The sequence below is a fragment of the Tamandua tetradactyla genome, chromosome 7 (genome assembly GCF_023851605.1).
Source record: "Tamandua tetradactyla isolate mTamTet1 chromosome 7, mTamTet1.pri, whole genome shotgun sequence".
Taxonomy (NCBI): domain Eukaryota; kingdom Metazoa; phylum Chordata; class Mammalia; order Pilosa; family Myrmecophagidae; genus Tamandua; species Tamandua tetradactyla.
This window is the reverse complement of record NC_135333.1, coordinates 78185296-78200078: the sequence shown is the minus strand read 5'-3', so window position 1 is coordinate 78200078 and position 14783 is coordinate 78185296. Positions and strand designations below refer to the sequence as shown.

The 14783-nt window shown below is 35.1% G+C and overlaps 1 protein-coding gene across 20 annotated transcripts in view; it reads left to right on the top strand.

Annotated features, from left to right (window-relative positions):
• The window catches only part of EPS8 (EGFR pathway substrate 8, signaling adaptor), a 288863-nt gene that overhangs the window by 264217 nt on the left and 9863 nt on the right, over nucleotides 1–14783 (top strand). For all 20 annotated transcript variants that reach the window (XM_077170203.1, XM_077170198.1, XM_077170195.1 and 17 more), the window contains 3 exons: nucleotides 1470–1578; nucleotides 3764–3910; nucleotides 13280–13499. In XM_077170203.1, the coding sequence (XP_077026318.1) occupies nucleotides 1470–1578; nucleotides 3764–3910; nucleotides 13280–13499 (476 nt within the window). The remainder of the gene's footprint in view (nucleotides 1–1469; nucleotides 1579–3763; nucleotides 3911–13279; nucleotides 13500–14783) is intronic.

Sequence of the window (14783 nt, the reverse complement as noted above, 5' to 3'; positions counted from 1 at the left end):
AAATGATGGAAAACTCAAATTGTTTTCCTAAATTTTAAAGGTGGTTGAATATCTTTTATCTCCAAATTAAATATTTAAAAAGGTTAATATATGAACTAGATTAAAGTACAGCTATTTCAATAAGGATAGTTATGGAAGATGCATGAAACATAATAATAAACATTTTAAGTTTATTATTAATAATAAATGGTAGGTTTTTGGCTATGATTTCACTTTTTTTTCCAGCAATCTGTTCTTTAGTAACAAAAATAGTGATTAAGTAACACAACTTATAGGTTATATTTTTTTCTTTGTCCCTGTTCCCCTTCTCTTGTAAGTTAAGTATCTAAGTGGTAGCAAATTACTTATGATCATACAGTATGTTGTATACACAATTGTCCAGCAGACCTTGGTATGACTTATCATTCCAGAGAACCTTACTGGGTAGCAAAAACAATGGCTGCTTGACAAGGGGCAGGATAACCAAACAACTTCAGCCATTTTCTGTCTTTTCTCTTGTCGATATGTGTGAGGAAATGTCAGAGTGTAAATGGAGAGGAGATTGGAAGTAAAGAAGAAACCATTCAAGTTATTTTATTATTAAATTGTACAAAGAAAATAAAATTAGTGAATTGTTACTGTGACAGAGTTTTTGTGTTTTATGCATAAAAGTAATTTTCAATTTTGTCATTAAGTATATTAATGGTCATCTAATCAGATGAGGTATTTGGTTTTTAAGAAACTGTTCTTTTTCGGTTCTGATGTAGAGCCTGTATCCCTGTTCTTAAAATTGTATTAAGTTTATTGTGAGTTAATTAATTAATTTGAAAGTATTATCAGTCTTATACTTCATCAGATTCCATAGAGTATGGTATATTCCAGTACTTAGTTCATAACTTCTCTTGCAATTTAGGTAAGTGGGCAGAGCTTTCCTTGGAATCAATACCTAGTCAGAGTGTTTTATATATATATATGTATATATATATGTATATATCATTAATGAATTGGAAACATTGCTTGAATTAGTGAAATAAATATATAATTTAAATTTCCACTCTAGAAATTATCTTCAACCTCCTTTAATTTTATGAGAAATATTAATGAGCATTTATTGTCTTTATCTTAGTTCTTTCCTAGCAGAGATGCTAATGAACAAACTAGTATGTGTATTTAATGGACAAAAATCTATGTATTTGAAATCTAGATACGATTCATAATTACCTTTGTGATTTTGTATCCTTTAATTTTGTCCTAGCCATAGTTTGTTCATTTCAGTAGTAAGAACTCCAAAGTTTATTTTGGTTTTCATATACTGTGATTTTTAGGCTTCTACATGGGGTAAAACAAAATAATGAAACAAAACTGCCATCTAAATAAGTTGTCAGACTGTTTTTTTGGTAGGATTTAGCTTGCCTTAATGCTTTACTTCTATTTTCAGTTATTTTAGGAACAGCCAGCAAAATGATAATCTTGCTTCTTTCTTTTTATAGAAATTACGAGCCTCTCAAAACACAGAACAAGAAGTATGCCAAGTCAAAGTATGACTTTGTGGCACGGAACAACAGTGAGCTCTCAGTTCTAAAGGATGATATTTTAGAGGTAATTAAATTTTATTTTTAACATCACGACTTTTTTTTTTCTATTTTGTAAAAAATAACATATATACAAAAAAGCAATACATTTCAAAACACATCACAACAATTAGTTGTAGAACAAATTTCAGAGTTTGATATGGGTTACATTTCCACAATTTTAGGTTTTTACTTCTAGTTGCTCAAAGATACTGGAGACTAAGAGAAATATTAATATAATGATTCAGCAGTAATACTCATTTGTTAAACCCTACCTTCTCTCTATAACTCAACCATCACCTTTGATCTTTCTTCCACTCTTAAGAGGTATTTGAGCTGTGCCCATTCTAACTTTTTCATGTTTTCTGAAAGGGGCTGGCAGTAATATGGGATACGGGGATGGAACTAGTTGATGTTTTAGAGAGGCTGGTTCCTCTGCATTTCAGGACTTATGCTGTCCAGGGACCCATCTGGAGATTGTAGGTTTCTGAAAAGTTACCTTAGTGCATGGAACCTTTGTAGAGTCTTATATAATGCCCTAGGTGTTTTTTAGGATTGGCAGGAATGGTTTTGGTTGGGGTTTGGCAACCTATGATGGGTAGTAATGTCTAACCGAATCCCGTGTAAGAATGGCCTCCAGAGTAGCCTCTCGGTTCTATTTGAACTCTCTCAGTCACTGATAACTTATTTGTTACACTTCTTTTCACCTGTTTTGTCAGGATGGCATTGTTGATCCATGATGCCATGACCAGGCTCATCCTGGGAGTCATCTCCCACGCTGCCAGGGGCACCCTCACCCCGGACGTCATGTACCACGTAGTGGGGAAGGCAATGATTTCACTTGCAGACTTGGGCTTAGAGAGAGAGAGGCCACATCTGAGCAGCAAAAGAGGTCCTCCAGAAGTAGCTTTTAGGCATACCTATAGGTAGGCTAAGCTTCTCTGCTACATATATAACTTTCACAAGAGCAAGCCTCAAGATCAAGGGCTTGATCTCTTGACTTGAGTGTCCCTAATATTTGACACAGTACAGGGGCCCCTGGTGATAAAGTTTAATAGTTCCATTTTTTCCCCCCATCTCTCAAGGGACTTTTTGATTACCTGCTTAATATATTCTGAATTTATCCAAGATTATATTAAGCTATACAGGTTTAAAGGCCCTCATTCTTATTCTCGACTCCCTGTGTTTGGATTGTTTAAATGATCTATCCAGATGGGTTGAGTTAGATTATGTGCTACAGAAAATTTAGGGTCTGGACAAAAGAAGCCTTTCTTCTTTTGGTCTCAAAGAGTAGATGAGGTTTTAAAATACGGACAATGTCTTCCTTACTCCTGTATTCTGAATTATAGAGGTAACAGAATTGTATTTCTTTTATATTATTAATAAAATGGATTTATTGTATTCTTCATTTGGCATAGATCTAAGCCTTCCTCAAAGAAATGCAGAAGTTAAGTAGTTTTTCTTTAGGATTATTTTATTATTCCAATGATCCCCAGCATATTATAGATGCCTGTATCTATTTAGGAGGGGTAGCTACTTTATCTGTCATTTAGTTGTTGATGGTAGAGTTCTTAGCTTCTTTTGATGGTGAGTATGAGTGTCTACATGTTGTGCGCCCCACTTCTTCATAACTTTTAAAATTTAGGTATCAAAGCTGATTATCACTTCCAAATGTGATGTACCATAATAATATAAGAATAACATTTCCTTCTTTCTTTCCCAGTATCCCTTCTCAAATGTACTCAGTAATCAGTGAGCTAATGGTTTTGGAAATAATCTACCAAGACTCCCAAATCTCTTTCTTAGGTTACGTATGTCTTTTTGAATATGTGTGACAGAGTAGGTTTTGTAAAAAACTGACTTTAATACTTTTCCTTTATGTTCCAAAAATGGAGGTGAAGAACTTTCCAAGAGAGTTATCTTAATTATCTATAAACACTTCAGATAATGCAAATAAGTTATGCATTCTTGGTTGGTAATATGGACCTGTGGTAGATTCATCATAGTAACATCACCTCCTATGCTAGTAATCATAATTCTTAGTATAATAGCTGAGAATCATTCAATCCATAATATATTGATGCTAAGTCAACTTATCACAAATAAATTAGAAGTAAAAACAATTTTCAATTGATGATTAGAAATAAAAATTGAAAATCCTTCATAGATTGATTTTAGTACTAAAATGACACTATTTTCGTTGATGATGGCAGATCCTTGATGATAGGAAGCAATGGTGGAAGGTTCGAAATGCAAGTGGAGATTCTGGATTTGTGCCAAATAATATTTTGGATATTGTGAGACCTACTACAGAATCTGGATTAGGACGTGCTGATCCACCATATACACATACCATACAGGTAATCTTCTTAGGAAAACTTGATTTTTAAGAAAAATTCAGATTTATCTCTTAAACAGGAGATAAATACCTTTTGAGTATTAATTATTTTTTACTTTTTTTGAATAACTTTTTCTGGGGTAATTGGAGGACAGTGGTGAGAGACATTGGGAGGAATTATACCTTGTTTTATGATTTACTTCTTCATGAAATTACCCACAATGTTTAGCAGTAAGTGATGTCCTTGAATGCTATCTTTTCCAACTTACAGTATTTCTGACATTTGGAAAATAATATTTATGCTTCTTCATCATACTCATGGCCCTTCTATCCACCAGTGCTTCTTCTTGATGTAGTATGGCACTGAGGTAGTGGCTACAATGTCCACCAGTCCTTCCATCCTCATTAAACTTTGTTTTAGAGTCTATTAAATGTTCTGTCACTGACCAACTTTGAACTTGCACTCATCTCAGTTGACTCTACTACATGAGTATTTGTTCAGTTGGATTATATTTTCTCCTCTCTTGATTTTAAGATTTTAACATTTAAATGTACTTATGTACCTATATAGAGTTGGTAGGTCAGTGTCTCTCTTCTTGATATTTTGAGTAATTATCGAGGACCCATACCACATTTTCACGATTTCACTGACTCTTGCCATCTCATTCACCATAAAATCCAAATTCACTTGCTGTTGGACTCTTGGGACTTTTGACTTTCTCACAGAATCTCTAGAGACAGAGTGGATGTAGTCTTCTATGTATAGCTTCTAAGACTGGTGTGGCTTCTTTCCCCAGGAAGAATCTTTTAATTTTCAAGCTTTGAGCAAAAGATCACATGACTTTGTAATAATGTCACTAATTTGAGCATAAGCTGCACAGTATGTTCAGTGAAAGAGTTACTTTTCATGTCAGCTATAATCCTAATAAAATACAGATTTTCCAGCTTAACAACTAGGGTCAAACTCCTGCTGCCATACCATTTATAAAGTACTTTTCGTTCATAATATTTCAGCCTTATCCAGAGTGGCTTTTGGCCTTATCGGAATTCAAGGATCAAACAAATGTTTAAAATAGTTAATGTATGGTTTATATGTCTTCATACCTTAAAGTTGTGGCAGAGGAAATTTTATTTGCTGTTCTTATGCTTTGACTAGGCTGATCTGTGTTTATATGATGCATTTATTTTATGTTCATCATTTGTCATTAGCTGTTAATGCCGAAGAAGGAGTTTGAGTTATTCAAGGTATGGTCTACTCATGGATTTTTGAAGTGAATTTTCTAACTTAGTTTTTGATACCTTTTTCTTTCCTAAGTTCCTACTTCTCTGATTTTAAGATTTGGTTACCTGACATAACACCTGCTTCTCTCTTCATGTGCTTACCTGTGGAGATTTTGACCTTATGCCTTAAGCAGTGATAGAGTGTATACTTGACATGTATGTCTTAAACAGTGATAAAGGATATGCTGTTTGAACTATATGAACTGCTTTTAGTATTGACTCATAAACTGTAAGAAGCACTATTCACAAAGGCTGTGTCTAGTTACCTCATTTGAATAGAAACTAAGAGCTTTTATCTTAGGTGTTAAAAACAATTATCTGGGCGGGCAGCGGTGTGCAGTGGCAGAGTTCTCGCTTGCCATGCTGAAGACCTAGATTCGATTCCCAGTGCATGCCCACAGCAAAAAAAAAAAAGTTATCCAAGTTTGTTTTTATTTGTGTGCTTGGTTGCTAGGAATGGGCAAAATCTGATAAGACACTTAACTTGTAAATAATTTAAATTCTATGTTTTGTCTCCCCTCCCACATGCATACACACACACCTGAGATTTCCTAAAGAATTTAATCTCTCTTACCTTTTCCTGTGTACTGTTCAGTCTTGTCTTTTTCTGTAATTCTGATTCCTGGTTTGAGCCATAAGTTGAGTTTTCTGCTTGAAAGATTATTTCTGTCTAAAAAAATCTAAATACATTTCATACATAGGGAGAGTACTTTTGGAAAACATAAGATCTATTACTCTTTCTTCAACAGAGCTGCATCTTATTATTTTGTCAACTTTGGCACAACCAGGAAAGTTTTTAAGTGCTCACAAGTTTTAGCAATTTGTTTTGCTACTTTATGTAAATAGAAGCTTGTGGTCCTTGTGGGAATTGCCTGTTATGGCTGTTCCTTTAATCTTTTTAACACTATCTGACTGTCTTATGAAAATTTCGGGATGCATCTATGAATGCAGTGTTGCATGTAGAAATGTGTGTAGAAATTTAATGTGTATTTCTTTGTGTGAGTGCGGGTGTTTAGGTTAATGGCTCTACTTTTAAAAAAGTATTAAAAATAATCTACTTTTTAACACTGCTTGAAAACTTTGGACTGAGCTCAACAAAATCACCAAGATCTTGTAAAATTTTAATAGGCAAGCTCAACCATCTGCTACCTGCTAGGCATAAATCCTACTCTAAAAGGATTCCTTTTCTTTAAAGCATTTATGACATAAAACAATTAATAGAGTAGGATGAAAAAGAAAAAAGTATTCTTGGAGGTGCATGCCAGTCATACTTCTTTCTTTACAGCAATGTCACCTTTGTCTTAAAAATGGTTAAAGAAACAACTTCCAGCTGATTTCAGATTGCCATCATACTCACGTAGATTCAAACGATACTGTCCTAATTCATTATACTTTGCTGGGTTAAAAAAATCCAAAGCTATATAATGTATTATTCATCATTTCATTCATTTATTCCACAAATATTTATTGAGTCTCAGCATCTCATGCTTGATATAAAACAGATAGAAAGCGTATTTAAGCCTGTTACATGCAATCGTATCTCCAAGCCAGCTGCTGTGGCTTCACTTTTCCCTTCATGCTTGCTGTGCCAGCAGCAGGGATCCTCCCTCTCCTCAAAAATGGGCCCCACATTTCTTTACTTGTTTATTTAAATGCAATTTTATTGAGATATATTATATATTCACATGCCATATAATCATCCAAATTGTACAATCAGTGGTTCACCGTATCATCATATAGCTGTGCATTTATCATCACAGTCGATTTTTGAACATTTTCATTAACACACAAAAAAATTAAAATTAAAAATAAAAGTGAAAAGAACATCCAAAACATCCTGTACTCTCATACCCCCCCCATTGTTTATTTTTTATCTTTTTTCTTACTCATCTGTCCATATAATGGATAAAGGGAGTGTCAGTCACAAAGTTTTCACAATCACCCAGTCACACTTTGAAAGATGAGTTATTTACTCATCTCCAAGAATCAAAGCTTTTGGATTACAGTTCCACAGTTTCAGGTATTTCTTCTGGCTACTCCAATACACCAAAAACTGAAAGGTGTATCTATACATTGCGTAAGAATAACCTCCAGAATGAGCTCTTGACACCATTTGAAATCTTTCAACTACGAAACCTTGTTTCATTTCCCTTCCCCCTTTTGGTCAAAGAGGCTTTCTCACTCCCATGATGCCCACACGCTTTTCTGCCTTTCTCATCCATGCAATGATGTTAAAACTTTGAGGAAATGTAAAGAAGCTTCTAACAAAAACGTTCTAGGTTTCTATAATGTACCACAAAAAGACACCTAATGATTCATTGCCTAAACTTCCATCACACTCACAGACAGCAATGATATTACGAGGCGGATAAGGCCGCTGGTTAGTGCTCCTGCTGAGTCCCAGGTGCTGGTAACGCACTTCACAAATACTTATCTATTTAATTCCCACAACAACCTTGTGCAGTGGGCACATCTTACATATGTGGAAACTAAAGTACAGAGACTTGCCCACAGCTGTGTGAAGCCGGCATCAGAACCCAGCGTTCTGGGTCCAGAGCCTGTGTTTGATCCACTCTACTGTCCTGGAGAACAGTGCTGAGAAAAGGTTGCTATCTCTGTCCATATAAACATGTGTAAATACTTTAAGTGGCAACCTTTTCTTGTAACAGCTTTGTCATGCATTGTACTGGAATAGTTGATCTAATCAATACAAAAAAATAATCTTTGGAATTGGATTTTTGTCTTATTTATCCTTTCTTTGTATTTCATCAACTCTTTCAACTTTCTAATGATTTTGGAAAATAATCCAAATTATATAACTTCCCTAGAAAGAGGACATTTTTGTGGATGGTAGAAATAGGGGAATTTGATGTGAACTGTTTCCATGCAATATCTAGAAGTCACCAGATATTTTAAAAATTCACACAGTTATGTCTCTTATTTTTATACCCTCACATTTCCTGTGATTAAGAAGTATATATAAATAATAGCAGTTAGTAGGAGAAGGGCACAAGTACGGCCCTTACCTGTTTACCATTCACACACTTTTTTTCTGGAGATTCTGCTCTGATAGCAGGGATGCTAGTACCTGGCACCAGTAGAGGATAAGTGTTAAATTGCTACCTGACACCTTTGAGAGTCCAGGCTATTTAACACCTTCACATTTAGAATAATTTTTAACAGCCCTGTAAAGGCAGCCGTTCCCACTCAGTGTGTTTCCTTCGTGACTTCAACAAAGTTTTAAAAATAATTAAATGAATCAGGGAGGGAGGTAATAAAGAATTTAAGAAAATTATTTAAAAAAAAAAATAGAATGGAACCAAAGGGAAAGGGAAGTAAATGCTTATGAGAGATTATGAAGAAATGAAGACAAATGATATATCTTTTGATAATTTTTTTCTTTTGTACAGAATCCCAGGGTTTTCTTCGTAGTGTTTTAGCGGGACAACAGATGGGCATTCAGGATGCTTTCTCGCCTCCTGGAATCTGCTTGTTACATAAAGTTTCCTGATATTTCTTTTGACTGATTTCTAGACTTCTAGCACTGTGACTATTCATCTGCTAGAATTTGCCCATTTTCCCACATGGATTCTCCATCTCTATGGCCAGGGCAGAAACCAACCCTTCTCCCCAGATATTATTTCAAAGTTACCTAGATGCCTGATTAAAGATGTCTTTTGTACATTAGTTGATTATTAAGTCTATATACTTATTATTATAGATATTCTTACTCTTACAGGGACACAGTGTTATGTATGGAAAAATATTACAGGATTGAGAATAACTTATAATTACCAAGATCCACATACTTATTTTTGAAAGCCCCTTCATTATAGCCCTGTGAATTCAACAGAGAGTCTCCTGCTTTCTCTGCTTCTTAGCAAAAGACATTATGATACTGTGGGAAAAGCCCCAATTCGGGTACTGGTACATGCAGGTTCTAGCCTTGATTCTGCCACTGACCAGCTATGTGACCTTAAGGAAAGCATTTTTATTCTTCTGTGCTCATATTTTATCAGTTATGCAATGGGAGTGAGGTTAAATGTTCTCCACAATCCAGTCTAGATATAAAATTCTGTTGTTCTCTACATTTTAAATAGTCCTAAATTAAAAGTGAAAATATTTTCTCTATGTGACTACTAAACCGCTAGCACTACTAATTTCAGCCCATCTTATGAATAGTTCTGTTTTTCAGGCTCAAGTCACACATTCAGATACTGTTGCACAGAAAGTCACCATTTAACAAAAGATACCTTTTCATTTTGTCAGGACAACTTCCTGATAATATTCAATTCTTTAAAATTGGTGTTTTAAATTAATGTCAGAAGACTGTTTATCTGTCGGAGGCATGTTTCAGACAAGGACGGTTACTTTTGATTCTGCCTCATGTGTTGGCATTTTCTCAGATATTTCCTGGGAAAACCTGAGTAATACCCACTCTAAAATATACTTCACATTCATACGTACATACATATAAAGTAAGTTTATATATAAAGTAATGATCACATGTGCACAGTTATGAAATATTTTGTTTTGGCTGCAGACAAGTTCAAAGATAAAACTCACTAAAATCACACCATCATAGATATTTCCTTTGATAAAACCAGCTTTTAAACAAGAATGAGTTTTGCATTTTAATGCACTCTAATTGTATTCTTTTAAGGCTTATAAAATGAACCTATATTTTACAATTTTAAAGATATAATACTCGAATACACAAATAGTTACTACTGAAATATTCTACAGTCTTTATACTATAGTGTTTGTGCTGTGTATATGTTGTTTCCCATGGCTAATAAGAGTGGTAGAAATTAATTATATATTTAAAAGTTCCTTCATTGGTTGATTTTACTGTCAAGGTGGTTATGCTCATGTTTTCTGATATTTGGCAAGAATTATAATTGATATAACTTTAGTTCCCTCCCCTGTGTTAATTTTCTCATTTGATGTGATTTACTCCATTTTCCAAATAGCAATTACTTGGCGAGCTGTCAGAGGTAACCCACAGTCATTCCCTCCTGGCAATTCTTTTCAGTGTAATATTTTGGATTCAATCTTTAGACTTAACACCCTCCAAATGTTCCAGCTGTGCCTCATTTTCCACTGTGGAATTCCAAAGAGACCAAATTCAGAGTAGGTTACATTTTTGAGAACTGTTCCGTTTTAGTGACTTTGCTCTGCTTACTTGTATAATTTACCTTCTGAAGCAGCATCTCCATGTATCAGGAGCTTACCTCTCAAAAATTTCTTTAATCCTTGAGAATTTCAACTCATGTTTTAGTTGCTCAAGAAAAGTGACTCTTCAGGCTTAAATACCAGTGGGAAAATAAATTTGCCATGGTATCTGGTAATTCTGACTCCTTTCAGAGAAAGACAAAGAAAGAGAGATTTTGTTTTAAACAGAACTTTAAATTAGTTTATGAGAGAGAGCAGGCAAGAACTAGGAAGTGGTAGTTATGGTGCAAACGTGGGTCCACCCCAGGTTGAGCATCTGTACTCATCACTGCGGGGTTTCTGGGGATGTGGGGCTTTCAGTGCCAAAACCAGGAAAGCCCTGTGCAAACTGGGATGAGTGTATTAAGAGTTCCTTTGATTCAGGAAAGACTACAATTATGCTCTCCAAGGTTTCATAAATTGAGAGTATTGGAGTCATCAATTCCATATCTCCAACCAAGAAGAGCAGGAGGCAGAAGTAATGAAGGGAAGAGCAGTAGGTAAGGGGGTAGGGAAGATGGGATGGGACCTCAGAGTCAGTGCTGATTCTGTTTTTCCACGCCAAGAATGCCAATAAACCTGCTTCCACTGGAAAGCTGCCTTGGTTGCTATTTCAGAGAAGGAAGGAAATAATTATAATTATTCACAGAAGGGAAGTTTCCCCCCTCTTCACTTTAGGGATGAAAGATGGGACAGGAGAAAAGCATCAAGAAAAGGGGGAAATAATCCAAATGGGTATAATTTTTGGCCGAATTAATGAAAAACGTTGCTATGTTTTTTCTTTACTTCAATCAAATATACATATATATTTGCAGTGACAGATAAGTGAAATGATGCACAGAGCATTTGGTGAGCCTGCCTTCAGGCTTGATTGCATCAGTAGCACACACAGTGTATTCAGTTTTTCACAGTATTATTTGATGGACAACAAAATACTAACTCTTCTTATTTTCATGAAAGCAGAAAATATGAATCATATCACAGAATGCAGTGCTCATGACATTTTGTTTGTTTGTTTGAGCTTTAAAAACAATTTAAACTTTGACACTTTTGAAATCCAAAAGTGAAAATTCACTAGCCCATCATTATATCAGGTGCAGAGGATATTCTTGTAAAGGAACATTGCACATACATTAATGAAATGGCTTTGGTGTGTGCTAAGTTTTGAATTTTGATGATGTTTGCTGTATCTTGTTTGTTTTAAATATTGTATTGGCCCAAATATAGGAAGATTGTTTTTGAGGTGTGATAATGATTATGATGATACATTCTAATATATAATATATTTTCACATATTATTGCATATATTAGAAATGCTTGTGGGCCTTAAATGCTGAGGGGGTTAGCTGTCTCTATTTTTGTCCCATCTAACTCCATGGCTTACTCTCCAACTCTCTCCCTCTCTGCTTTTCTCCTTCCCCCTAACTTTCCCCTCAGATGAAATAGTTACAGCGTTATAAACTCCTCCCTCTTTCAGTCTCCATTCTTTCCTGTGTCACCCCCTTTCGCAGCTTCCCCATCCCACTGGTTGGTGATTGGTAGTTTTCAAAGAGACAGCAGAAGAGAACCAACTCTCCTTCCCATTCAGATTTCCACAGGTGTTAATTATTTACTGTGAAGGAGGCTATGATGAAGGTTGACACCACTAATGATTGAATTACAGTGGTATATGTGGAGGGGGTGGTATGTGTGTATTTATATGATTTTGATCTGTGGAAATTGGGAAGGAACCATCTTAAAATCAGTATTGCCTTATATTTGGGCCAATTTAGAACTTCAAAGTAAATTCTGTTGTAACCAAAGGATCAGATTATCAAAAGGCTTTCTTTTGTATTTATATGCTAATCTTAAATTATAGAATAAGGAAAATTCTGATAATATGGTATCTAAATTTTACGTCAGTTACAAGTCATTGCTCTGTATCTTTGATTCTACAAAGAAAATGTGCCTTTTGAGAATTTGGAGCCTATTAGAACACAGTTATCTATTAGTTGAAATATTTTGTTTAGATTTAAAATTTCAACTACTGTGTGCATTGGGAATATACACAAATACTGTTTTATTATAACCTAACAATCATAATTTAAAATGACTGGAAAGCATTTTATATTTTGGCATAACAACCTTTTTAAATACAAATTCCCACATGACCTGTTTTCCAATATTTTTGTTACTGTTTCATAAACATTTATTAAAAGACTATATGCACCATTTCTCTCACCACCATACACCCCAGAGCATCCCGTTTTAACAAAGAAAATGCCTAATGTTAATAAATTAGTATATAATGATGGAAGAAAGAACTATGACCTGAAGAAACACTTAAAACAAAATTTTAGGAGAACTTATTTATCTTAAAGCATAGCCCCTTTATCTACTGGAACACTGACCTTCTTAACAAATTACTTGGAAACAGCAGAACTAAACATCTTTAAATATAGAAAACATTTAAGATGAGGAGTCAGTGATATTTTATAATATTGACATTTAGACTTTCAATCTAATTAGAAATTATTATTAGTGAATATTATAAAATAACCAATTATTTTTGGTGTGTTCTGGTCTTGTGTGATTCCACATCCAAATCTAGTTTTCTTGACATTTATTACTATTACCAATACTGTTGCTATTTGATGCATCCTTGTGATTCTTTAAGTTACATTTTGACTTTTGACAAGTATGTAGAATATTTAAAATATGATTTTAATTATCCTTCCATGTAGGGTTTGTGAGGATATACACATCCACATACACACGTACACATCCCACAGGTACTTGCTCTGGTTTGCAAGTAAGTTAACAAATGAATAGCCAATAATGCTCTCTCAAAGTGTGATTTGTTTTCCCAGCCTAGGTTTATATTTTTTTTAATTTCAAATTATTCATCTTTTTATAGAAACAAAGGATGGAATATGGTCCAAGGCCAACTGATATCCCCTCTGCTCCGTCACCTCCTCCAACACCAGCCCCTGTTCCTGTCCCTCTTCCACCTGCCCCAGCACTTGTTCCTGTGTCAAAGGTACCAGCAAGTGTAACCCGTCAGAACAGCAACTCCAGTGACAGTGGTGGCAGTATTGTGCGAGACAGCCAGAGACACAAACAACTTCCTGTGGATCGTAAGTTTCTCAAGGAAGCAAAAATAGACAGTTTCTTCGGTGAATTAAAAGCACTGATAAGTAAAATGTTTGTTATTGTTTCTACTGGTGTTTTGGTTTGCTAATGCTATCAGAATGTAACATACCAGAAATAGAATGACTTTTTATAAAGGAATTATATAAGTTCCTATATGGCTATTTCTAGCCATAAAGATGTGTATAGTTCTAAGGCCATAAAGATGTCCATTGAGAGAAAGGCCTCAATAGAAAGATACCTTGACTCAAGAAAGGCCGATAGGTCTGGAACATCTCTGTCGGCTGGAAAGGCACATGGCTGACATCTTCTGGTCCTTTGGCTTCTGGTTTCAAACAGCTTCCCCAGAGGCATTTTCTTTCTGCATCTCCAAAGTTCTGTCTGTGTCAGCTCTGAAGCTTTTTCCAAAATGGTTCCCTCTTTAAGGACTCCAGTAAGTGACCCCCCCTTGAATAGGTGGAGACCATCTCCATGGAAACCACCTAATCAAAAGATCTCACCAACTGTTGTGTGGATCACATCTCCTTGGAAACAACTTAATCAAAAAGATTCCACCCAACAATATTGAATCAGAATTAAAGAACATGACTTTTCCAGGTGCACAACAGTTTCAAACCAGCACAACTGGTATTAAATATTGTTATACATAATAATAATCCTTTACACTTGGATGACACTTTGTAGGTTGCAAAAATTTTCGCTTAATTTTTCTCTCTCCTAAGTAATTCCTAACAGATAGGAAGTTCTCTCTGCTCTCTAATGTGTGCATTTCTACGCATAGTTCAATACATTTTGGTGATTGAGTGCAGACACTGGAGCCAGACGTACTTAAGTTAGTATAGTGAAAAATTACAGAAGTCATGCTACCTTAAGCAATTTAATAATCCTCTCTATACTTTGATATCTAAAAAGTAAGGAAAGTATTGGTCTCTACCTCATAGGATAAGTATAAGGATATAATGAGATAATGAATATAAGGCATTTGGATCAGTGGTTCTCAACAAGGGGTGGTTCCCCCACTCCCACCCCGAGAGGACACTTGGCAATCTTCGGAAAATATTTTAATTGTCACAACTAGAGAGAGACTACTCATATCTAATGGGTAGAGACAAGGGGTGTTTAGCAATATCCTAAAGTGTGCAGGACAGCCCCATGAAACAAGAATTATCTGGCCCAAAATGACAATTGTGCCAAGATTGAAAGACCCTGATTTAGACCAATATGTGAAAAACTGAATTAGACCAATATGTGACACAATATAAGCACTCATA